The sequence below is a fragment of the Lagopus leucura genome, unplaced genomic scaffold (genome assembly GCF_019238085.1).
Source record: "Lagopus leucura isolate 7727_CA_CO unplaced genomic scaffold, USGS_WTPT01 Super-Scaffold_100002, whole genome shotgun sequence".
NCBI lineage: Eukaryota > Metazoa > Chordata > Aves > Galliformes > Phasianidae > Lagopus > Lagopus leucura.
This window is the reverse complement of record NW_024962263.1, coordinates 72,711,300-72,738,694: the sequence shown is the minus strand read 5'-3', so window position 1 is coordinate 72,738,694 and position 27,395 is coordinate 72,711,300. Positions and strand designations below refer to the sequence as shown.

The 27,395-nt window shown below is 38.8% G+C and overlaps 1 protein-coding gene across 2 annotated transcripts in view; it reads right to left on the bottom strand.

Moving 5' to 3' along the window:
• Positions 1-27,395, bottom strand: part of ZFPM2 (zinc finger protein, FOG family member 2) — a 305,640-nt gene that overhangs the window by 149,493 nt on the left and 128,752 nt on the right. For both annotated transcript variants that reach the window (XM_042868639.1, XM_042868640.1), the window contains one exon: positions 10,151-10,269. In XM_042868639.1, coding sequence (XP_042724573.1) covers positions 10,151-10,269 — 119 coding nt within the window. The remainder of the gene's footprint in view (positions 1-10,150; positions 10,270-27,395) is intronic.

Genomic DNA, 27,395 nt, shown 5'->3' with positions numbered 1-27,395 from the left:
TTTTCTGCTCTTTTCAGGCTTACATTAAAATAAAATGTCAAAAAAGATGGGAAATATGGATCTGCAACAGTTTTAAATTACGTAATTTTCTTAGATGCAAAATATTTGCATTTTTTATGCAAAAACTATGATGATTTCTCAAATGTTATATAGCTTATTCTAAATGCATCAGTAACATTCTGGTGTTCTTCCCCTAAAGCACACAGAGAAAAGGCATTATTTTCTCTATTTAAAACACAATTATTCCCTAAGAAGCTCAAATTAAAAAACAAAACAAAACAAAACAAAACAAAAAGCCAGGAAAATACATGACTGCAAATATATTTAAGGCTTTTAAATTTGCGAAACATTTTTGTTGCTGTGTTGAAATATTTTCCCCTTTTCTCTAGTCTGTGAAATAACATAAAACACATTAGTTAAAAAAAAAAACACTGGACAAAAGTTTATTAATGCTTGATTGTTTAAGACATGACATGAACGCGAAGCATTTTGTAACTCCCACTGCTGCAGGTGGCTGGGACTGCCCAGGAGAACAGAGATGGATGCCCAGCATTGGTGCCTTCTGCACATGTCCCAGCAGAGCCCTAAGGACTGCAGCCCAATGTCTCTGCAGTGCTACAGGAGCTCGCAAGAGCCACCATGGGCTGCACTGATGACCTTGTTTGCTGAGCTTGAGAAATGAGGCCCGGGATATTTACAAATCTCACTCCGCTCTTATGCACAATACAAGGACTGTACTGCCCAAATTTTAGTGATAGAAAGGAGATCTGCTGCATCTGGGAAGGGACAAGTTTTGCTACTGGCTATGTGATACCACCACGTCATTAGGAGAGCAGCTACAGCTGAGCAGAAAGTTGAGCAAAATGTGGGTATCTCAAATGCATCCCTGATTTTAGGAACTAATAACAGCATTTCCTTCGTAATAGAACATGCTGTCTTTCATACACTTGCAAACACCAGCATATGTATGTATAAATGTATACATGTGTATTTTCCTGTAGTTATATTTATAAATGTGTATGTATGTAGAATCATAGAATCACAAGATTGGAAACGACCTATAAGATCATCCAGTCCCAACTGTCTCCTCATCACCATTGCCACCACAAGCACTGAACCATATCATGCAGCACATCATCCAGACGCCTCTCGAACACCGCCAGGGATGGCGACTCCACCACCACCCTGGGCAGCCATTCCAGTGCCAGACCACTCTCTGAGAGAAATAGTTCTTCCTTATGTCTAATCTAAACCTCCTCTGATACAACTTGCGGCCATAATACACAGAATACACATACTGTGCTAACTTTGCTTGCTATATATTTTTTTTCTATTCAGAAATTCAAAGAAATACTTTCACAAAATGCAGTTAATTTGGCTGGCAATGAAATAACTACATTTTTTTCAATCAGTCCTGCACATGTATAGGCTATTCCTCTGAAGCCTATTCAGAGAGAATGGGAACCGACTGGAATTTTGATCATTCCATCACGCTGTGCTGAAGTGAGCAGCAAGTGCACGCTGTCTTCATTGAAACCACAGGTCTATTCCTTTACTCAAAGTCTTAAACTAGGACAGACAATAATTTCAAATCTTATTATTGCTACAGTGATAATGTACATGAGAGAGTCGTATTGTGGTTTGCACTTTCATTAGCATAATTCTAAAACCTATAAATGGTGAATTTTCTTTTCACACAGGAATTTCATCTACAGCACGCTCGATTCCAAACAACTGCCCGCTTTGCTTCCACAGGTCTTATGGAACACACTCCTCACTGTCCTCCCAAGTGCCACTGTAGTTCCATACACTCAGTCATCACGGTGCTCTCCTCCACTAGCAACATATGCTAAGGATAACTATGTGGGCTTTATGTATTTTCCCCCGAGGAGCCCAGGAGTATCCAGGATATTTTATCTTTATAATGGTTAAGGAGAGAACGTAAGCCTGCAAGTCTTTCAGCTCAGAGCCCCTCATAAGCACAAAATTCTTGGCATAACAATGCATGTATCTTTGTAGACACGGGCATCGTCATGGCTCTACATTTTACTAAAATGATGCAACTAGATTTTCCTGCACTTGTTCTATGGATATGAAACTAATAATGAAATCTATCAACATTTTAGAAACTGAATTTTGGTTTAGTGTAAAAAAAAAAAAAAAAAAAAAAAAAAAGTGTTGTTTAACATCTAGTGAGAAAAAAGTTGTTTCTAAAACTGCCAAATATTTAAATCTGACATTTTCTACCTGCTTAGTCTACACTAACACACATTTCATAAATAAATAGAAATATCATAATAAAAAGCATGAATTAAAAAAATATATATTCCTCAGAAGACAGCAAAAACATTAAACTCCTTGTCATAAACATGAATACTGAACTGTGCCCTTTAGGTGTTTACTGTACTGAGCTGTATGAACCACTTTCAAAGGAGCTAAACCAAATCCTCCTCTCATCCAAACTTCCTAAATAGGACTACACTCCATTCAAAAAGTTGTGTTACAAATTTTGCAAAATCATCAATAGCAAAATAAATGTTTGAGGCATAAAGTCTGTGGTACAGGGAGAATCAGACTGTATGTCTGTAGTCTGGCAGCTCAAGAACACCTTCCTGCTCACAGGTTGTGCAGTGGCACTCTTTAAATTCAACACCTAAGTCAGTTTAGGCTTCCCTGAGCCACATCCAGCCTGGCCTTGAATGCCTCCAGGGATGGGGCATCCACAACCTCCTTGGGCAACCTGTTCCAGTGTGTCACTGCCCTCTGTATGAATAATTTCCTCCTAATATCTAACCTAAACCTTCTGTCTCAGTTTAAAACATTCCCCTTTTGTATGCTCTCTTCAAGTATTGGAAGGCCACAATGAGGTCTCCCCTTCTCTTCTCCAAGCTAAACAATCCCAGTTCCCTCAACCTTTCTTCATAGCAGAGGTGCTCCAGCCCTCTGATCATCTTAGTGGCCTTCCTCTGGACCCATTCCAAGAATTCCAAATCTCTCCTGTGCTTGCAGGCCCCAGGCCTGGATGCAGTGCTCCAGTTCTGTCGTTTTGATAAACAAGTGTCAAACTAAACCATGGGCACGTGTAGTTTTAAGAAAGGGCTTCAGATACAGGAATGGAGTTTTTTAAAAGCAATTTTAAGTAAAAATTCTCTACATAACACTCTATTTCTGAAATAATTGATACAGCAATAAAGAAATCAGAAGGAACAATGGATTTCAGTCATCTCCTAGTTTTGTTAATAAAAAAATAACAAAAAAAAAAAAAAAAAAACAACAAGAAAAACAGGGAAGAAACATATCTGCCTGCCTCTCAAACATGTAGTATCTTAAAATTAAGGCCATATTAACAACAATATTAATATCATTATGCTAACAGAACTGAGACAGTGGTGTGTGATCAATATGTGCATTTCTATTTGCAGGGAATGTGGTTTTCATTCAGCATTCTGGAAACCACTTTCTCGAGCTTAAGAAAACCTCTTCTGACTTTTCAAGAACAGTGTTTATTCAGATCATTACCATATCTTGCTATCGTATTAGCAACATGTTTTAACTCTGTTATGTAAATGTCAACAAAGGAACAGAAACAACTGCTGTTGTGTTTGATTGCTTGTTTGTTTGTTTGTTTTGAAAAGTGGCTAAAAATGGCCATGGACAAAAGTTTTTTAAAAATTCTTCTGTCGTTACCTTCCCCTCAACTCATGGCTTTATAAAAGGGGAGAGGGTGGGAATATGAGGGAATGTGAAGGAATGTTTTCAACGGTCACTGAGGATGGCCACATGGGTTTCTACATTGCATCAACATATCTCAGCTTTTTAAAATGTTCACATTGTATGAAGTGGCTGGCAGTGACGCTTGCATAGTACAAATGTACATTACAGTAACTGTAGCACAATTTGCTGCCCAGAAATATTGTTACACTAAAGTCTCCCAGTATTTGGGAAAGAAACAAGTGCTCCCAAGCTACAGTTTTAAAGTATAACCTGTCAGTAATAACAGTGAAAAACTGAAAGAAATGCTTTTGTAGACACTTGATGTCACAGGTACAAACCAGTATAGTAAATATTAAAATCACGGCTTGTGACTCAATATACTACTTTTGGTAATGAAACATAGGAGTCATTGTGCTAATAAGAGCCAACATCCCCATTTGTCTTTGACTAAAAACAAAACCTACTTTACACATTTCTACGTTTAAACAACAAAACTGGAGGCAGCCTAGCAGAGGCTGCTGCTCTCTGTGGCCACACAGAACCTCAACCAAGTGCCCAGCAAACTCTCACACTGCAACTCTGGAGATTAAAAGTTGCTGGCTACTACAGATATGAGGTTTTTGACCTGCAGTGACCAGCTGCAGATTAGCGAATGAATAACTTAACTGCATTTTGAACCTTGGCTCCTCAGCCCCTCACAGCACTACCCAATAAACTGTTTTGTGAGGCTATCTTCCAGGAAAAGTGTAGCTTTGGCACTGAACCTCCCAGATCCCATTAAAGGGTCTCTGCTGTATCCCATTGCTCGCCTGGTCCAAACCTGCACACTTTCTTCCCACGGATTCCCGTCACAGCCATGTTGAATCCTCTTTTCCTTATCAGGATGATACAGGCCTGCACCACGCGCTCCTCCTTGTGACAAGACCACAGGAATAGGGGGCAGGATCCAGCCACTCATTGTTTCATTTCACAAAATCCCGCCATAGGCAGAGATTAACACCAAAAACTAGATGGCTGCAGCCAAAGGAAATCACATCTCAGAATACCTCCACTCACTACTGGAGCCATGGCATCATCCACAGCTTGACCTTCATCACAGGCCATGTGGTTCTGTGCTGCTTCTTGAGAAATACTGAATGCAGTCACAATATTTGAGATATTCTTTTGCTTCAGGGAGACAAGGAAAATATTTACAGTTGCTTCTTAATATCTGAACTGCTTCTTCTTAAATAAGCTGTTAACAATTTCAGTTTAGATCTGCTTATGTGCAGCAGCTATGCTTTCAGCAGTTTGATCCTCCTAGAACTGTTTTCCCTTCTTCTCACAAGCCTGCTCACATTATAGTTGGCACGTGCGCAAACCCACTTTCCTGTTGAAAACTAGAGTCACAAGCTATGTGCACAAGCCGTAGAAATACATTCCTGTCTGCTTTTAGGTACCCAGGAACTACTGAACTTTGAGGGATGCAGCAAGGTACAAAGTCGGAGCCCCCCAGCTAAATGTACTGATTTAATCATGCTGCTTCCCTTAGAGCTCATCAACTGTACATTAAAAAAAAAAAAGAATCTTGTACAAAATTACTTATGTGCCTGTTTGTCAAAACAGTGATACCATATTAAACCTCAAGAAAACCTAGAAATATATAGCCAATCTCTTTTTAGCATAGAAGGCTTGTAAAAGTATCTTCTTTTTTTCAAGTAATCTCAAGAAATCAAAAATCAAGAAAAGAAAAGCCTCTTATTTATTTCTGTGGACTACAGTAGATACAGAGAGCACAATAACATGATCTGATAGAGAAAATTCTCAGCTAAAAAAAACTGTTTCTCAACACAGTCACCACCATTAGCTGTGCATTTTGTCCAGCAATGAACAACAGCCTGCATGCCACACTCCTAAAAATCTGCACCAGCAGAGAAGACCCACTGTTTCACAGCTGCTAAGATGGCATTGCTCTCCTCAAATACCTGAAAGGTGATTGCAGCGAGAGTGGGTTTGGTCTCTTCTCACTGGTGACAGGTGACAGGACGAGAGGAAATGGCCTGAAGTTGCACCAGGGGAGGTTTATTGGATCTCAGGAAAAACTTCTTTACGGAAGGGGTGGTTAATCACTGGAATAGGCTCCCCAGGAAGGTGGTTGAGGCACCATCCCTGGAGTTGTTTAAAAACTGTTTGGATGTGGTGCTCAGGGACATGACCTAGCAGAGAGTTGTTAGAATTAGGGTAGTATGGTTAGACTGTGGTTGGACTTGATGATCTTTAAGGACTTTTCCAACCACCCACTGCCTCACTGTGCTCACATCCACTGTTTAGTCTCCAGAAATATTCAGCAAGAGTCAGTGAATGCCAATGGGTGCCACTTTTTTTTGCATGAAAGAATTCAGTTTTGCTGCATTTGCATGTCAGAGGCCATTCTGTCAGACTGCCCCTCTGCTGCCATGTGTCACACAGCAACAACAGGTAACAGGCTATTAGTGGACAGGTTCAAACTCAATTATCACATCACCAACATTTGCCTCTTATGTCATGGGAGGACATCATAAAACAGGAGGCATTACATTCAAAGCAGCCCTTGTATTTCTCTTAAAATCCTGTGCAATTCATAAAATTTTTTGTTACGTGTAGGTATGACAGTAAACTTGCCCAGTACAAAAGAGCAATGCCATTACCTTCTGGAATCCAAGTACCATGATGATTCACTTTGAAAACACTGGCATTTCATTTTCTTGGGACTATTAACTGCTATTCTTGCAGCAGAAAGGAACGAGAAGGGGAAAGAAATTGAAGGAAAAGGAAAGAACCTGCAACTGTGACCACAGGTACAAAGACCAGCAGCTGAACAAAAGTATTGTGCCAAATTGGCAAAATTATGGGAACAGATCATTAAAACTATCTAAATAGGAGATTTATTACTCTAAATATATGAATAGATGTCTATAAGTATTTAGATAATGATATAAGGAGTTCTCAAATTCATATTGAAATGGGAATTAAATGCCTAGAAAACTTCCAATATCGCAGATTCACTCTCTTCTTAAAAAGCAACACTCTTAGGACTTCTGATGGCTGTGCACAGCAATAGTAATGCAATGGGGTAAGCAATTCATAAAGAGTTTTAAACACTTCAAAATTCATGATTGCTGGCTGATTCTTAGACGAGAAAAATTAAGAACATGCTTACTCATTGAGCTCTCAAGTCTACCACTAGAGTTTAAGTATTCTGACAGGGACCTTGCTCTATCACATCTGACAGTGCTGTGGCACTGCTGGTGAAGTCAAAAGCTGCTATTCCTGTTGCAATTGTGAACAGCACTTTAATCGTTTTTGTTCAAGGTACCCAACCTTCTCCTACTCTGAGATGTATATTCTTAATATACTTCAAGACAGAAACTTGAAAGATCTAAAAAGTATTTGACATCTGGCACAGTGACTCAATTAATTACCATGCTGAATTAATTAGCCTGCTCTATCTCCTGAGCCAACAGCATTGAGTCTTTATTCAGCACCATAGCAATGACTGAAATACGAAGCAGTTTCACATGATATAAGTACTGACTGTATAAAGTGCTGGGTGAAAGGACAGCAAGTAAGCAGTAACTTACTGCTTAGTGACTCCTAAGGCAAGTGAATCCTGTGAGGCTAAGTGTCATATATTGCTAACACTAAAAATCAGTGAAGTCAGGTAAAATACCTACTAGTAACCACCACCATCTTTTCCAAGAAGTCCGGCTGCAAGAATTGTGATACTTACCTGAGTTTCACTGATTTTTTCTTTCCTTTTCTGTCTACACTAAAAATGCACATTAAAGCTTTTTCCAAAGAATATTTCATGTCTATAGCAGTGCAATGCTTGAAGTTCTCATTAAGAAATGAACTAAACCTTACATCAGCAGCTGATGTGAAAGTTTGATTGAATTCTAGAGACGTAAGGCTTTACCCAAATGAGCTTTCCAAAACCGATATAAATAACTTAAGCAAACAAACACAAAGTCCCCTTGTGAACAACTGAGGGCATGTATGGCAGTGAGGAAAGTAATCAAATGTGCAAAGCAAACAGAAATATCATAGATAAACGAGAATCATTTCAAGGGAAAAAAAAATGCTAAAGGAAAAACGTAGAAGCTGGCACTGGGTTTGTGTCGTTTAAACAGTAAATTAAGGATCTATCAAAGGATTTACATTTCTTCACGCAGCATTTGAAACTAACGAATGTAGGACTGCAGGAAACACCTGATACTTGGAAAAAAGGAACATTGCCTAGAAACAGAATAATTCAGGGTAGAAGGCACCTCCTGTCCAAACTTCTGCTCAAAGCATGGCAAACTTCAGTTAGACTCAACTTCAAAGATTACTCAAGACCACATCCAGTTCAATTTTGACTGTCTCAGAGAATGGGGGTCAAAATTATATTGCTATGGACTACATTTCTGTTTACAGGAACTTTTTCCGATTACAAAAAGCATTTATGATAAATAGAAGGCACAACAAAAATAAAATCTATCATGTCAGCAAAAATTAGAGTTTCTAAACGGACAAGAAGCAAAGGAGGACCTTTCCAACCTAGTGAAGACAGAAGTCATTCTGAACATTTTTATCCCATATCCCTCTGAATTAGGCTGAGAAAGTTGTTCCATCTGATGATTACCACCAAAATAAAAAGTCACTACAGTTTTATTAAAAAACAAAATGTTTTAGCTAATTTTTTCTGTTATGGCAAAAATCCAAATTTCAAAGTAATAGCAGGCCCTAATGCCTGTACAACTGAAGGAGAAGAAAGCTCCTGCAGGAAGGATTACAGTTGTTCCATCCCTGTTTCAGAATATAAAAATAAAACAATTGCAAACTGATCCTAAGGATATCTGATAATGATAATTTTTGTAGTGACAGCTCAGTCATCATGAGCTCCCATACTGAAACATTAACTTCAAATTTCGTACACCCGAAGAAGTGGTATAAGTTCTCATGGCAATAGGAATAACACAAAGCTAGTGTTTTTCCTCAGGTCTTATACAGACTGACCTCAAGACACATCAGTACTAAGGTTTTTGTTGCATGGATGTTGATGAGAGTAGTGACTGTGGAATCTGAGAAAGATCATTTGAGTCTCAGATAGATGTCACAAATGAGTTTTTGTGAAAAACATTTTGAGAATGCTTATAGACTAATCGACAAAGAATAAAGTAGATGAAGAAATAAAAAACAAAGGAAATGGAGAAAATGGAGACAGGTATTCAAATTTTCCATTTTTCCCTTAGAAAAGTGTAAGACACTTTCAGTGTCCAGTACTTTTGAAAGTGCATCTTTTAACCAGGTACTGACCATTTACAGAAAGAAATATCCAGCAAGCTTTTAGAAATAGATCTCAAATACAAGAGCATAGGTTCTTCAGGGAAGAGTGAAAAAATTTCAGCTTCCTCCTCTCATCCAGCTCCACATGTCCCCTCTCTCACGTGTCCACTGATGCTGCTTTAGCAACTCAACACTTCCCACTCTTCAGTTCTTCCAATAACAGGATGATATCCTTTACACTGGGAAGTTCAGCTTCTCAGTTTAAAGCAGAGCTGCATCTGCCCCAGATGTGTGTAGTACACATGTGTGTAATACTTCCCCAGATCTTTATGTTAATCTCTTCCTGCAAAATTTGTAATGGCAAGTGATAGAGCTAGTAGTAGTAGTTTTTAGTAGTATCTCATGGGGCAATGTATACTCCCAAATTGCCTAAACCCTTTTTTCCAGAGATGTTTTTTTTTTTTTTTTTATCATGGGCTCACCTTTCCAGATATTCCTGGAAAGCTGATCTGAACTATATACAGATAATATTGAAGCTCAGGGTTAAAACCTATCCAAACAAAAATGAAACTAACACTTAGAAACAACATGGATTTTCATGAAACTGAAGTCAGCAAAGTGTTACTTACAAGTTAATTACACATACTTTCTGCATCAAAATAATAATTTGAAAAGTACAATTAGGAACATATTACATGGCAAATGTCTTTCAGTATCTTCCAAAAAAACTGCAAGCCGATGAGACATTTTACTATGTCCGATAATCTTATTACTGAGGCAGACTTAATAAATTTTAGGTTAACCAATGTAGCCATTTATTTTCTATGCCATCCAAAAATATAAATTAAATATTGAACAACTGATGCTATGAAATATTTTAAAAGACACTAAAAATCAGATATTGCTGCCGAAAGGGAGCAGTGTAGTTCAAAAAACAAGGAAGCAACACTTCCTTTCTTCCTGTAAAATAACAAGATTACTATTATTAACCTGTGTTCCAAATAACTTCACATGGACGGCTGCCATAGGTGCACTAATTGGAAGTGATCCCAATACCACTGCCCACGACAGCTAACAAAGCCTGTTTTCCAAGTGCTCCAGCTGCATAATTACCCCCACGGAAGCAAGGTGCCCGGGATCACCTACGTACCAAGGTGTTGTTGTTGAGATCCATCTTCCCGGTGAAGGGCCCCCACGTTGTCCCCACTGGGAGCTGCTGCCGGCTCTGGACCTTGCGCTCCCCATCCTTCTGGACCACCTCCAGTTCCCCTGCAAACAAAGAGCACAAACAGTGTTTTAGTGCATTCAGTCCTACCCTGACAGCAGACACCTCCATGTTTGTTATGTATGCATGGCATTCAGAGGATCCTTGGAACGAGAATTAATTACACTTGTCTGAAAAAACAACCAATCTGTTCATCCTGCAGAAGAAAAACAAACCTCTTTCTTTACAATTCTATTCAAAGGTGATCTAGAAGGTTACATTTTTTTCTACCTTTTCACAGGCAGTATGGCATTCTTAGCCAGTAGAGTGGATTCAAGAAAGTTCTTAAAAAATGCTGAGGAGGGGGAAGATGATAGCTGAGAGTGCAACAGCCCCTGGTACATGAGCCTCTGTGATCCATTTCACTGTCAGAAGAACACACTCTGAAGCATTTGGCTCCCAAATACTTTTTAAACATATTTCACAATGAGAAAATCCAGAGCATCTCCACTGATTTTGAAGACACACTAAAAATATTTACTAGAATTAATTACAACAGTAGAGATTTTGAACAGAGTGATGTACAGGAAATAACCGTTCAGAATTAGGCCCAAAATAATTTAACTTGCTAGATTAAGATTTTAACACAACATGCAAATGAAATGGAGGGGTAAAGAGTGATTTTTTATTTTTTTTTAATTCTTCCTTTTTCATATGGATATTTTATTTAGAAAGTACAGACTTTAACACCTTGAAGTGTTACTTCAGCTCACTTTAACTTCTCCAGTTTTGTTAATTTTATTACAGGATTTAAAAAAAAGGACTCTGAACAACTCTTCTTTGCAAAGCAATTTCCTCAAGAAGTCTGTTTTGCTATGAACAAATACTACAGTTAAAAGTGCAATAGCAGCCATGTTCACATGCAAAATTACACAATTTATACTGATCTTCTCTAAAACAATAAAAATAAATTCTGTTTTCCAACTTCAAGAGGGATGAGACTTAGCAGCGGGGATGGATTTAGTGCTTTCCTCCTCAATCATTTCACATTTGCTCAAGTTGTTACCCAGGTTTGCCCTTCCTGCAGGTTGCCACAAAGGCTGAAAATTGGCTGCAGCCCCTGGACGTGCAGAACTTCCCCCGCCTCTCTGCAGCCCTGCTTCTGCCGTCTGCTAAGTGCCCTTCCTCCCTCCAAGCAACAGCACTGCCTGCCGTTTGCAGCACATCCCTTCTCGACAGCTCTCCCCCTAATCAGGGCCATGCTTTTGCACAAGCAGTGGGAAGTCCAACTATGTAAGAAGTAAACTCATCCCATATTTAGAATTGGCAATTGCTGAGAAATTAACCTTGGGTTTGAGGAAGTGAGTAACTCCTCCGGCTTGCAGGCAGTCTCCACAGACTTCCCCCAATGAGCCATTCCCATGAACGCTTGCATTTATGCGTCAGCCAGGCTGCAAAGGTTCTCTTGAGTTAATCTTGACCATTTTTCCAAAGAGGAGACTTGATTCCTGTTTCCAAGCACAGAAATCTAAATACCACCTCTGAGTGCTGCAGATTACAAAACTACTCTATGTAAAATTGTGCATCAGGTCCTCCTTGCAAACTGGAACAAATCTGGGAAATAGAGCTGTACCAGTTTACAAAAGCTTGCATGTATGCGGGTGAGTTATCATCATGACAGGGCTCTGACAGCTTAAATGGCAGTATGTAAGCAGCAAAGCTTGTTATGGATACATTATATGTCATTTACATATGTGATATATATGCATCCAAACAGAAATATACATATATATGCACTTTTTTTCCCTCTCACAGGTACATGGTCACAAATCATTGGAACCTTAAAGTATCTCTTTGTATGTTAATTATGGAAGACAGGAATCTTTCTGGTAGTGCAAGGCAAATTGATCACTTACACATACTGCAGCATTTTCTTTCTACACAGAGATGAAAACTATAGCATTTACTTGCTTTTACACCCTAAAAAACAGCCACGTCTACGGACATGTCACATTTAACTGATACCGGAGGAATCATGAGAATCTTTGAAAACCCTTTTAAAAAATAATTCAGCCTCCCTTTCTGCCACTGACATTTTTCATCTGAAAAGGGTTCAGACACAGTCAAACAGTGACTTCTTATCTGTACCTGTGGATTTACAAGCAGGCCTGTCTTTTAATGGATTAAGAACGACAAACTTGGGGCAGATCATCCGGTGATATCCAAAAACCTACCTAAGTTTTAAGGAACACATCATTACACTTTATATTTTAAATAAGATTAATAACACAAATCTTATATCTGATAAGTATTTCAGGTTTGAGGCAGACATAAAAATGAGCTGCTATTTTCCAAAAGTGTTTTTTTTCCTCCCTTTGAGAGTTGAGTAAGTTAATATAAATTCTTTCTCTTTTGTTACAGTCCCATGCTGCAGTTTGGGCAGTACCTTCCAGGATGTATTAATGTACTGGATGCACTGCAGATGGGACGGCAACACAGAGCTGTACTGGAGTTGTTGTATTTCCCTTCCACCAAGACCACCATAACAGAGAGCAGCAGATTGCAAACAGAATTATAAATCATGCTGCTTCATAACCTTTTTTTCCTTGATCATCTTTTTCTGAATAAGATAAACTTCTCTATGGTCACTAGTAACTGCCTCCATTTTTAATACGATGGATGTATGTACGTGTTAGGAGTTGCAAAAAATAACCTGCTGAAGTGTTCTGGCAAGCACATGTGTTTAGGTCACATGCAAGGTGCAGCACATTACAATTGGATCCTTAGCAAGATCATTGTCATCAAAAATTGTTGTCAGGAAAGAAAACCTAATGCTAAGGGAGGACAATTTAAAAAATAATACAGAAAAGTAAGATCTACAAGCATCTGCTAAGATTATTTTTTTCCTACCAGATTCATCTTCATCTCTTTTGTAGAATCACAGCATATACTCCTTTGTCTGCACTAAACAGGGGAAGGCCAGGGGCCGATACAAGGGTTTGTAAAAGCAAGATTGCAAATGTCACTATTAAAAATCCTCTGATAAATACCCCCTGACCATTGAGCAAAAAGTCGGCAACTTTCCTGCATTCATTTACAACCTTTTGCTCCTCTGAAACTTCACATTTATTAAATGGTATCAAAACTGTGGTAACAGATTACATCAGGAAGAGATTTCTATGCAATGCTAGCACTGGCAGCTATCTGAGCAAAGCCTCAGCCAGCATTGTCATTCACAGGTGAAGTAGTGTTTCTTCATTATTATTTTGGGGGATTTGTTTGGTTTTTTTTCCCCAGCTTCTACTTCAGGAGCACGCTTATTTTCAGCTTGCTGAGTAAGTTTATACAAAATATTTGAGACACATAGTATGGGCTAATCAATTTTGGTAAAAGATAATGCTGTTAGTGCTGTGGGCTGTTTCTCTTATCTTGTTGATGTAGCATACTTTTAAAGTCTGTGATTACTCAAAGACTTATGATAGCTGCACTGTAAAAGAAGCCCCAAGTCATGACTCACTAGTAGAGCTACAAAACATCCCATGGCTTTTAAGATATTAGGCCACCTTGGTGGATACAAAACCAGAATGAAATGACTCAATTTAGGACTCTTTCCTGACATTAACATATTGTCTTAAGGATGTCACAAAGGGCTTGCATAAAACAGGAGATGGAGGGTTAGTTTAACTTTGTCTTCTTGCTTAGCAAGATCAGGATCATTTTTTAAAATTCACGTATAGTGTAGATGAATCTGACAACAACTTTTGACCCTTAGGAGGATTTGACCACAGTTTGAATACCAGAAGAATTCAACTCTATATAGCATTTCTGAACAAAAGAGCTCTGGCTTTCATCCACCTGCCCACACTTTGGAACAATAAACAGAGGAGTCCATATCTGAAGGTGAGTGAAGAGCTGAGTTTCAGGATAGAAAAAGGGCATTACTTCGTTCAGAAATAGCTTTAACCAGATTTACAAATGTTTAACATTTCTAAGCAGTCACTGGTAACTTTGGCTGCAGTAGGGCTTTTTGTTTTGTTTGTTTTTGTTTTTTATCATGAATAGCTCTCTAAGTGGTGTCAGCTAAAAAGGATGAGCAAGCTCTTTTTCTGCTACAATTAGGGACCGTTTTCTTGACATGCACTAGCAAATGGCTACTTCTTTGCATATTTCCTATGCATAGCCACCTGGCAACCTTAATGAATATTTTTGCACAGCAGAGAAATAGTGTGTGTCATAGTTTCAAACAGGACTGCTCTGAAGTCATAGCTAACGAGTGGAAAACACTCTCACAAGTTCTTAAACGCTGCCCAGCCCAGATCCAAAGATCTGCCAGCATTGCTGTGTGCACAGAAAAAAATTGTAATTAATGCTGGAACCAGCTAATATGTTCACTTTTGCACACAGCAGTTCAAAGAGGACACAGAACTATCCCTCTTCCACTCATGTGATCCCTAACAAGGCATGTCCAATATGAAATGTTCATCCACTTGCTTGGCAGGCATAAACTGCATTATTGAGATACCTCCTCTAAATTCTCCTCCCTCAATTTTCAAGTCTCTGAGACATAACACACTCTAAACTACAGTTTCGAACATAAACTTGAAATATGGCGTTCTCTATTCAAGTACTCCAGTCAAACCCTGATAAATCAGGCTGGCCATGCAGTGATCTTATCCGTTCTGACTCTTTAATAAATCGAACCTTGTAAGTTCACGCTGTTGGAAGTTGTCACTAAATGAAATTGTGACCTTATCCGATGCGTGAACTTGTCCTGCTGACAACATTTACTGTGTGGATAAGAACAACAACAAAAAAAACACAAGAAACAAAGAACAAACAAACAAAAAAAGACTTTGGATAATTTTGATCTTAGCCATATGTAACAGATGGGATATTTTTGATGTCCCATTAATGATTTGCCTATGATGAGACTACTCTGAAAAAAATAATGTGCTTCATAGGTAAGAGTTAGGGACATGGGCATGCAGCACAGAAGTGCACAAAGAGGTAGTGGCTGACAGCAGTGAATCGGAAGCTATTAGACTAACATGAAGAGCTTTGAATTAGCTTGTAATTATACTGGAAAAGATAACATAATGGAGGTGGGCAAAACAGAAACATTCCCTTTCCACAGGACATATTCAATAGCCAAAAACTCTAAAACAAGTAACTGAGAGTCTGAAGCAGTAACCCACAATGAGTTAAATCATGGCACTTCATGATGAATGAACGAATGAATGAATGCATGAATACTGCATCCCCTTTCAGCACCAACTGGAAAGTTGCCACTGCCATTGTGGAGGAGGGCTGGCTAAAAGAACAATTCACACGGCTATGTTATGAAAAGGGCCAACCACCTAACATCATCAAGTCTGTCTGCTAGCGATTTAACACATCCTTTTACCTAATTCAGCCCAGGAATGTGCTTGAATCCACATCTCTCCACTGCTGATATCACTACATGCAGTCACCATCTCAGTCACCCTGAAATGGGAAGATCTGGGAAGTTTCCAGGTAACATGTAACTTGCAGCACTACAAAGTGCATTCTGCGATGCAAGCACTGTAACTATCTTACTAAAAAGACTCACACATATGTGGAATCCAAACAGTAACACACTAAATTACAATCCACCTTGAAAAGAATTTTATAATTTCCTTTGCAGTAAGAAATGCATTTTAAGGGCTGTCCAGAACCAATTACAAAACTGAATTTTGCTGCTCTGAAAAACAGGACATAGGCCTGGCCACTGCTCAGGGATCCTTCCCTGCCCCACTCCTCTCCAGTCCCTTCTTTTCCAAGGAGCAAGGCCAACAGGACCTTTTAGAGTGATGGCTCTGAGCGGATCAGACACAAGGATAGCCCACAGTAGCTTCAAACCACCATTCTCCTCTGCCTGGAGACAGATTAGGTCTAGATAGCAGACACCAAGCAGGAGTAGCTGCCACACATGACTTCCCTCCTCAATGAGCTGCTGAATGTTTGTGCTGCTTGGCAGCGCTCTCATAGGGCAGCTGTGCATTCTAGGCAAGGATGAGAAATGAAAAACCTTCTCCAACTTTGGTAACAAAAACCTCACTGCTCTCTACCTTTCTGTATAGCACTGAAAGTCAGAAGCAGTTTATCTCTCCTACCTGCTGCTAGTACTGAAAATAGCAGAGAGTGCAGGTACTATGCTTATCTTCAGTAGCACTGTCCTAGAGTGGACAATAAAGACAAGGATATTCTGAAAATGAGAATAGGAAAAGAACAGACAGATATTCAGGAAAAAAAGGACCTGGAAGGAGAAAAACAAAATCCAAAAACAAGGCAAGAGAGGGAGTGTCTAAGGAAATAACTGCCTGTAGTTTCAAATTGGGTCCAATCAGGATACAAGACAGCCTGGAGAAATGGAAACAGAAGATACTCAGGAAACAGAGGGAGGCAGAAGCCCTGCAGCAGTGAGGAAACACATTTGTACTTCCAGGCATGAAACATATGGACAGAAGTGCATGAATTCACATTTAGAACCAGAATGTAAACACTATTATGCTACTTAGCCAAAGCATGTGTGTTGTTATAAGTACTTAATTTATAAGCTGAACCACCAAAATAAACCATACTTCTTCTAATTCCTTGTTGCTCAGCTGAATAATAGCTAAACTGTACACATGAAGTGTATCAACAACTGCACCCAGTGCTGCGATTTCACCTGACATCTGGTCTAAACCATTTTCTGTCTCCAAGTAGCCAGATAAGAATATCTCAGTGCAGACAATCATTTTTTTGTTTCCAAGAAAAAGTTTCATTACTGATTATTTAATATACACTATGCTCTGACTAATACCACCATACCGGTACAGTACTCCAGCTTGTTTAGTGAGACTTTAGCTACAGGTACAAAAGCTGCTCCAGATTCCCAACAGGAACACAGAACTGAACTCAGTGATATGAAGGCACGTTATGCCCCACAACATAGGTGGTTTCAAAAGTACACGCACTCGTATTTATAATAAATACTTACAATATAAAGTTGAGCTCTATTTGTAAGTTCTTCATTTGTTTATATAAATTCAATACAAAGGAAAGATTTACATTTCTATGGTGTCTCACACTCCTATAATGTACAGAATATGAACACAACATCACATCCCACACTGGAAAAGCACAGACCTACAGTGGTGAGCACCTCTGCATCAAACAGGACAATGTGACTTTGGAATTTCAAAGTGAGGGGCTATTAATTCCAGAATTGCTAAACTGTAGTTACATGTTTTCAAGGCTAAAGGTCAGCTATTATAAAAATACTGTTTTCTCCTTGTTGGTTAGGAAGAAGAATATAAAGAATACTGCTGCTAGAGTCTGTTTAGCTTCTTAGTGGAATGATTTTACAGCTTACAGAAACCTACTGAAAGAAAAGTGCACTTTTCCCCGACACAGTCCCGAAGAAGAGGCAGTGCTTGCTCACTGCCAGCTATTGACCACAACAGAGACACTGCTATGCTCCTAAATTTGTAGTTGCCTTGTGCTCTAGAAATTGGAAAGAAAACCAGAACTACAGAAGGCTACAGCCAATGGAACAACAGTTGGAGAAGAAAAGATCCTTCTGTCTTCCCAATCATCCTAAAATCTGTGAAAGTTTGAGATTCATTCTGATTTATGATGCTCTGTATTCTACTCCATTGCTAGTAACACATGCATAGTGCTGTAATTCTTCCTACTGGGGGAACTCAAAAAAGAATCTAATCAAATTACTTCAGGATGCTCAGGTTTCTCCAAATCCAGTCACAAAAAGATGCAAGTTAAATTTTAGTCCTTTCAATTAAAGAAAGGCCATCATGGTGAAATCCCAACCTCAAGATGAAATCAGAGGTAACCAGCTTTAGCTTTGAGTCCACTTGCTACAGGAGCAGTTTCTGCCTTTGTTATCAAATTACAAATCTGATACAAAAAGAAAAAATATTCTGTTTTTGTTTTTGTTTTTGTTTTTTCTAATAGCTTTCCATCTTCACATCGAGGATGCAAAGTTGAAAAGGTTTTATACTTGCTGCACATGCTGTGGAAAAACAGGAGTAGAGACATTTACTAAAATACAACAAACACACAAACATCAACAACAAAAGCAACCAAAGCAGCTGAAGAGCCCTCTCTGCAGTTTTCCATGAGAGAAATACTGTACTCTCCATTCTCACATAGACACTCTATAGTGGCAGAAAGGATTCCCAATTATACTTTAACACTGTGCAGAACCAGTAGGTTGAGTAGCCACTTTATCCCAGATACATGCAGCTTGCACAGCTTTGCTGCCTCTCTCTCCATCACAGATACACAATACAGAAATGCCAGACTTGGCAAGAGCAGGCTGATGATATTACTGAAGAGGGTTTCTTGATAAGATCATAGTCTGTTTCTGGACTCTCGGGTTTGCTCCCTTCCTCAGCACAGGAACAGCCGCCCCTGATAAATGTCCCTTTGTGTGCGGATTCTCCCCAGTGTATGCAAAGACATTTCAGTCCTGAGTCAGCCTGGCTTTCCAGTTGCTTCTTATAGGCAAAATACAGTAAGAAGTATATGGAGCATTGCATGTAAAATAATAGAAAGTAGAGATAATTAAGTATAAAGCTTATTTAATTCAGACTCAAACCTTTTTGAAGATAACCTATTCTGCAAACAGAAAATTCAACATTTCATCAATCGTTCTCCAGGACTTTTGGGGATCCTTTTAGCTGAAAGATATCTTCATTTTATTTTAGGTCTGGACAATATTAGTTTTACAAATTATGCTTTCTAAAAATGTTCCACATGCCATTGTATCCCCAGACAATTTTATGGGATTTTTAATGCTTTTTTTTGTTTGTTTTGTTTCATTTTTTTACTGAAGAATATCCAGATAGCTTGTGTTAGTGAATACAGAAATCTACTAAAGTTAGTTTAATACGAAGACTGCCTCATTAACAATAATGTTATGAAATGTATTAAGTGAACAAAAATGTTTTGGAAAGTATTCTTTATAAGTCTAAAAGCAGGAGAAAGTGAGATCATCTGTGACTGTGTCTGTGGTGTCTTCTCAGTTTACAGTACTTATGCTTAGGCATAGGAGGATCCATTTTCATCTCTCATTTGTGTAATAGCAGATGAAGTTATTTGCTTTCCACCAGATATGTATGCTCCGAGCTATAACATCACTGCTTGGATGCTGATTTTTAGCTCAGAGTTTGTAAGTCAGAGTACCCAAATGTCTTACAAAAGAAGATGCTTTAACATGATTTCCCTGTTTCCTTTCAATGTTTGCAACAAATTTATGAAAGGAGGAGAGTACAAAGAAAAAAAAAATATCTCCACAAAGACTCAAATTTATCAGTGTTTAGTGTGACCATCCAAAAGATTTAGTTACTGTGAGATTAGGAAGGAGAAAGGGGGGCTGGGACAAAGGGAGATTGAATGCCATGCTCCAGTGCATGCATGCAATATATAGTTCCATCCATTATAATTATAATTTATATGAAAAGTAAAATTATTATAAATAGAGATAAATGTAGTATAACTATAATGTACAATATCAAGATTCAAATTAATCATTTCTTTGCACTTGCTGGGGATGGCCATGCATAACAGACACATGGCTCTGCACTGCTCCAGCACTCATGAGTTATGTGCTTATCTACATCTTCTGTGATCAAGCACCAGCAGTGACCAAGACAGCTTTTCACCACTATTGCCAGACAGGGAATGACTGCTGGTTTTGGACACAGACCACTGCCCTCACTTTTTCCATGCTTCAGCCTGGACTATTACACTGCTTTCATGTGTGGCTATATCTTACTGTAGCAGGGACTTTGAAGCTGGTGTAAGGAGTGATGCCCATTTGTAAGGCAGACTATGTAACTACCAGTGAAATAAACCCTTGAAGAGAGATTGAGCACAAGTCCTGTGCACTACCTAAATCCTACTCTGAGGATAACATAAGACTTAAGTAGAATACTGGTCTTGTGGCAGCCTTCCACACAGGAATGATCTTGACCTTCACATGAATAAGGCCCGGAGACATCATGTGTGTAAAGTGTATCCCAAATTATTTTGGCTTACAAGCTTGCTCTTTAGAAGTGCAGGCTCTGAGCACCCCATTGCTGCTCAGTCAGATGCAGTGATCGGGGAGCTCAGTGAGCAGTCCCAGCTGGCAAGTAGGGTCTCCTATGGAGCAGGAGCCTGCAGATGATGCCATGTCATTCTCCTGGAGCTGACTCCCTCATCTGACTTCACTGCCTAGGTTTTATCTCTGTATGCAGTGACTGAAAACAAGCCCACATCCTCTACAGCCTCAGTGAAAATTTCAGCCTCAATTAGTTGTTCAGGGCCACAGAGTGAGTCAATGCTGGCAAAAGAATCAGGACTCCTCACTGTCTCTAACAGTTGCAATCACTGCTTCAGGAAATGTCACAGAGTACATACAAGAAACTTATCATTTTGAGGAAGTATGAAAACATTTCTGGCAAGACACAGCCATTAAATAGAAAGTATCAATAGAGATCAAAACAATTGTAACTCAGAATATATATGGGCTACGGAATTATTTTGTCTGTGAGGAATTAAAACTGCCTCTATAGTCTCATCTTTAAAACTAATGTCAATTTATCTTATTACGCTTTTATTGTGAAATAATTTAAGAATCTAAGAAGTGTAGACTGCTATTAAGTGTTTTGAGATAAATTACTTCAGTACACAGGAAAGAATCACATTGAAGAGGCTACAGGTTGACATCTTCATTCTCTCGCTGATAAAACTGACAGCTTACAAAATAATATTATATAATATTATAAGAACTGCCCTAAAATAATCTGCTACTTTTCATCCACTCCAGTTAAAAAAAACAATAACTTACATTAACTCAAAGAACGAAATTTCTATTTTAGCCACCACTATTATTTCAACATACATAAATAACTTTAAAATCAACGCTTTCGTGATAGGGACAGACAATTTGCTGTACAGTGAATACTGGACAAGGACAGTTCTAGTTTACCAGTTGATTTTTTCTCATGTTTTAATTGCATTTAACAACTTACATGAACAGGCTGTAGAAAACATTAACTTAACCAGATCAAAAAATCTCGATAAACGTATCTCACTTTTACGTATCCAAGGGTGTAGATAGGCATTTCAAAATCAACCATTACAACACTGGCAAAAACCTGAACCTCAACACAGACCCTCTGAGCCTTGAACCAGCCCCTCCTGCTCACTGCAGTACCTCTGTGTAGAAGTCAGTTTGCATCCTGCTTCATGTCCCACAGGCACTGCATCCTTGTCTTTGGCAGCACTCTGGTCATCCTACTGAGGCAGGCTTTAAACCAGGCACATCCAACCTGTGGGCTGTGGGCTGCATGCGGCCCAGCACCACTCACACTGCAGCCACCCCCTGCCTACACCATCATGGTGGCCCACCAGGGCCCGGTCCTGAGCACCAGAAGAACATTGGTGTGTCAGGAACACACCTGGGTTGGAACCGGGACATGGGACGCAGTGCAGTGCCAACTCAAGCGATGGTAAATAAGTGTAGGGATTTTTATACATTGGCTTGAGAATAGGTTTCAGGATTGCAAAAAAAACCATCATTTTTTTAAATTTTATTTCTGACTTCATTTTCAGCCAACATAAATACACTACCTTTGAATTTTCAAATTTGAAATACCGAGTTGCAATTAAAAATGTGATCATGTCTCTTTCCAGACCTTTATAAGCCCTTTCTTACCAGAGAGAAATATCCCTCACTTCAAAGTCACACCTTACTCGTGTCACTACTTTTGGCATTAGGTACATTTGTGAAAAACTGTTTTGAAGAACGAAGCACAGGAAGAGTAAAATTTCATCAGAAGTCTTTACTGAACACCCTGAGAGCTCACTGAAAATTGCAGCCACTGCCATCGAACCAGGCTGAGGTGCTAGTTTCACAAAAACAAGGCCAAATACCCCACTAGTTTTATGCTTTTGTTGCCCTCTTTTTCTATATATTTTAATAAAAAACATTAAGAATTAAAATAAGTTTTGTCATTTTATATACAGTAACGATAGTATATATTTAATGAGGGCTGCTCCAAAACTAATGCCTCCTATTTTATTATGTTGGCCCACGTCTAAGGCAGATGTTGGGGGTATGGCAGTAGAAGGTGAACTTTCCCACCAAAATTCTGTTACGCTTCGTTAACTTGTGACAGATGGCAGCAGAGGGGCAGTCTAACAAAATGGTGGTTGGCAGGAGAGTACAAACTAGAAAAAAGTGTGGAGATGAATTTCTCCATGCTGAAAAAACGTCATCAGCACTTACTGTTTGTAGAGACCAAAGAGTGAATGTAAGTCTGGTGAGGTGACAGGTAGTGCACTTTTGCAGTGACAACAGCAGACGTCAGGTAATCTTCACTGGCACACATTTTTACAAGTGCAGCATACATGCTCCTGTTCATCACTGGAAAAAATGCATAGCTAATGGTGGTGGCTATGTTGAAAAACAGTACTTTGTAGCTGAAAATTTGCTCAGTCAAATAATGTTACTATGCTCTTTGTATCTTTTATTGTTTCCATGGAAATAAATAGGAGGTATTACTTTTAGAGTGACCTATGTATATGTGGCCCAATACAATTCCTCTTCACTCACAATATTGCAACCAGCTGGAGAATAGGCCAAGGCAACCAGAACAGTGAAAAATGTTCCTTAACTGCTTCCTGTGGCATGAGCCAGAAGGCCAGTCACCTCAAGGGTATTTATAGCTATGGGGAATCCTCTTGCATATCTCTAGGGAAACTCTGCTCACTTTCCTTTTCTGAACTGCCCAAATATCAATGCATGCAGCATGGAACATGAAATGCAACAGGAAGAAATAGAGATCAGCGTGGTCACAGGACTGTGATCTCATTGAGATCACGGAGACATAGAGGGACAGTTCCCATGACTGGAATGCTGCCATGTATGGTTATGTACTTTTTAGGAAAGACAGATCAGCTAGGTGAGGCAGCGGAGCTGCTCATTATGTGAGAAAACAACTAGAAGCTCCATCCCTGAAGCTGTGCCTAGCAATGAATGATGAACAAATAGAGAGCTTATGAGTGAGAGTTAAGGGGCAGGCCAGTTTAGGTGACGCAGTTATAAGCATTTTCTACAGTCTGCCTCATCAGGATGAGGAAGTTAGTGAGGCCTTCTTCAGACAGCTTAAAGTAGTCTCAGGATTACAGGCATTGGTTCTCATGGGGTACTTCAATCACTCATATTTGCTGGAAAACCAACAGTACCATGCACACACAGCCCAGGAAGATTCTGCGGTATATGGAAGATAACTTTCTGAAGCAGTTAGTGGAAGAATCAGAGAGAAGAGGTGTGCTGCTGGATCTTGTTCTTACAAAAAGGATTGACTGGCTGGGGAAAGTGAAAAGTTTGTGGCAGTCTTGGATGCAGTGATGATGAGATAGTGGAGTTCAGGATCTTACATGTGAGAAACAGGGCAATGAGCAGGACTGCAACTCCAGACTTCAGGAGAGCCAACTCTGTCCTCTTCAAGGACCAAACTTGCAGCTCTCAAGTTAGAGCATTGGAAGGTAAGGGAGACCAAGAGAGATAGTTGACATTCAAGCACCACTTCTTTGAATCCCAATTGGATGCACCCGCAAGTGCTCAGGGAGATGGCAGAAGTGACTGCCAAGCCATTCCCTATCATCTTTGAAAGGTTATGAAGAAAGGTCATTGTGTCCAGTTCTGGGCTCCCCAGTTCAAAAAAGACTGGGATCTCCTAAAAGGAGGCCAGTAGAGGGCTACAAACATGATAAAGGGACGAGAGCATCTCCCATATGAAGAAAGTCTTTTTGTCCTGGGAAAAAGACTGAGGGGAGATCTGATTAATGTTTATAAACATCTAAAGGGAGGTGAAAGGCAAATGAATGAGGCCAGGCTTTTCTTGGTGGTGTGTAGCAATAGGATAAGAAGTGATGTCCTAAAACTAGAAGAAGTCCCATACCAACAAGTGGAAGAAGACCTTTATGGTAAGGATGACAGAGCACTGGAACAGGCTGCCAAAAGAGGTTGTGAAGTCTCCTTCTGTGGAGATATTCAAGACCCATCTGGACACCAACCTGTGGGACCTATTGTACCTGCTTTAGCAGGGGAGTTGGACTTGACCAGGTTAATCTCTTGAAGTCTCTTCTGACCCCTGCAATTCTGTGAGAATATGAGAGGTGCTTGAGGGCTTAAGGAAAGCCATTTCCACTCCAGTCTCCAAAAAAGGCAAGAAGGAGAAGGATAGTGATCAAAAGATTTCAAAGACTGAGTGCTCTCATACACATGAGAGTATATGTATAAATAAATATAAGCAGTTTATGAAGTCTGTGACTCTGCCAATAAGGCCATAGTATATCTAGATACTTTCCATTTTTTCATGCTTATCCTTTTGGTAAACAGTAAAGAGCAATGAAAATTGCTTTCTAAAATGAGAGAGGCGCAGATATTCAAAAGGCAGTGCCAAAGACACCTGTATAACTCAATCCTCCGCTCACTATCATGTTGTACTTTGTCACATACAACACAAAAACACTTCCAAGAAACTGAAACAAAGTAAACGCATGTGCATTTTAGGGAAGACTAGGGAAGATCTTGACAGACCAGAGCTTTGTGAATTGGATCTTAGCCTACATCCTATTGGAGCTTCAAAATCACACACAGTCTGTGAGTGATCATCACACTCAGGATGTAACGCTTCCGTTCTCTCACCTTTTATTGACCTGTTCTTTTTAGATAGCAAACTATCCAGAGTAAGATCAATAATTGTACTTGCATCCCTACATGTGCTTACAAAAAAAATAAGCAAAAGCCCATTCACGCAGATATATAGATACACATTATTTAGAGATAGATATGTGTATATATAAACATTTTTATCTATCTATAAAGTATAGTATCTAGGATAAAAAGAATTCCTTGTCAAAAGAAACCAACAGCTTTTTGGTGATACTGTATTACACACAACAAAAAACAACATATCTTGGCATTTTGAAAAGGATGCCCTTTTCATGTATGCTCCACCTTTTCTGTCTCTAGCAAGTAGGCCTGCAAAAGGGCTTTGATTATGTTTCTGATATATATTTTGTATGATTTTTGAGAATGGCTAAACAAAGCTCAGTCATCACATCCTCTTAATAAAGTGAAAAGATACCCAGAGAAAAAGAAGACTACTTTCATACAAGTTATTTACAGTTGGAGGTCATTGATTTCACTTCATCTAAATTCAACCACTATGTTTTTCATCTTGAAATAATTATTACAAAAAAAATATATATATATATATGTTTTTATAATTCTTTTTATCATTTAGGTACCCTCACAAAATAGCAAATTATACCCTTCAAAATACTGAAGAGTCCAAAATATTACAGGAAACACACACAGAGAGAAAACATTCAATCCACAAAACACTTATCTGCCCCTGAAGCATATGCAGATCTCCTTTTCTGTTGTAATGATATCTTGCTACAAATATTTAGACCAATTAAAATTATTTCAATTTGAGTGGCAGCCCTATCTTCAGTGTTGTTCTAAAACAAATGCCACATTTTCTTCCTTTATAGATTCTTCTTTGATCCCATGAATTTCAGTTACCTATCGTTCTTTGAGTTTTAGACGCCTCCCAACAACAAAACATTGGCAATCCATGCAATAAAATGACTGCTGTTTCTTCTTGTCATGAACAAACATAATAAAACCTCTAACAGCAAATCAATGTCTACACTTTGTAACTAGTGTAATTATGGAAGGAAGAGGCAAGCAAATCAATATTAAGATTATGAGTTCAAGCTTTAGGTTTGTCAGTCATTTCTAATAGCTGTTCATATTTCGCACATTCATAGAGCACTTGTAATAAAACAATTCTCCTTGTAACCTTCTATACAGAACCTACAATTACTTATAAACAATGCACTTCTGAATCCATAAAGTTTTAAGCATTCTCATGGAGAATCACAGGTATCACATCTCACCTGTCCTAAGCCAAGAAAGCTTGGTATAAATAGTGCAGAATTTAAAAGCACTATACAATAAAGATACCAGTGTCTGACAAAACCATTATTTCACTGAGAGGTATGATACTTTCCTCTGAAAGGCAATAAAAAGTAAATTCCACACTGCACTGTACATAAAGAACAGTTACAATGAAAAATTTCTTCTGTGACATCCCATGTTGTTAACAATATAGGCAGATCAAGATAAGTGAGTGGATTTGGATCATCATCAGAAGACACAAGGCCATATTTGCCAGTCTATTATGTCATGTTTCTTGAATTCATGAACCTGAGAGTGCAATATCTTTTCGTTGGCATGATGGAGAAGTTACACTTTATACAGACTCTAAATATACAGTGGAGATAAATGAATTAAAACAGCAACCATATTGTTTCTTTAAAATGTTTTTAAGCAATGTAGCATATGGATAATTTTGAAGCCTACAGCACACAAACCATTAAGAAAATAGCAATGGAAAGCAAACTGGATTGCCAGATGATTTACCTCAAATTAGCCCTTATCTTTGTAAACCAAAACCAAAAGTAGAAGAACACGAGTGAAAAAATAATGCTTTAGAAATTCTTTAAAAGATAAAAGCAGGAAAATCACATGCATTATGTCTGGAATTGACAACTGATTCAAAATGTCATCCTCTCCCAAAAGTGATTTCACCCCATTTGGAAGAACCAAAATACTTAAGCACCAATTACTGTTCACATTTTTCTTCAATCCTTCCCAGCTTTTTGAAAAATTGTTCAAACAGTAATTCTAAGAGAAAATGGTGGCGAGGTTATTAGAAAATGCCACAGTTCCACACACACACACACACACACACAAAACCCATAATAACAATTTTATTATTTGACCAACCCATCATATAAATTAGCTGCATTGATCTAATTGCACTTATCTTTACTTACTAAAAATGTATATAATTTGGCACTTTCAAATCTGTGCCTTCACAATATGCTAATTATACAGTTCAGATGATCTGGAAAGAAATCCATTTTGCACTGATGATATAAGGGAGTGACAGTACAATTTACATTAGGAAATGTTTTCTCATTTTTCTCAAAAATTGGTTTGCACTCAGCCGGAGAAATCTAAATTCGACCAACAGGCATCCCTCCCTGTTCTCCATGGTTACAAAATAACATGACAATCTGAACGATGAACAAG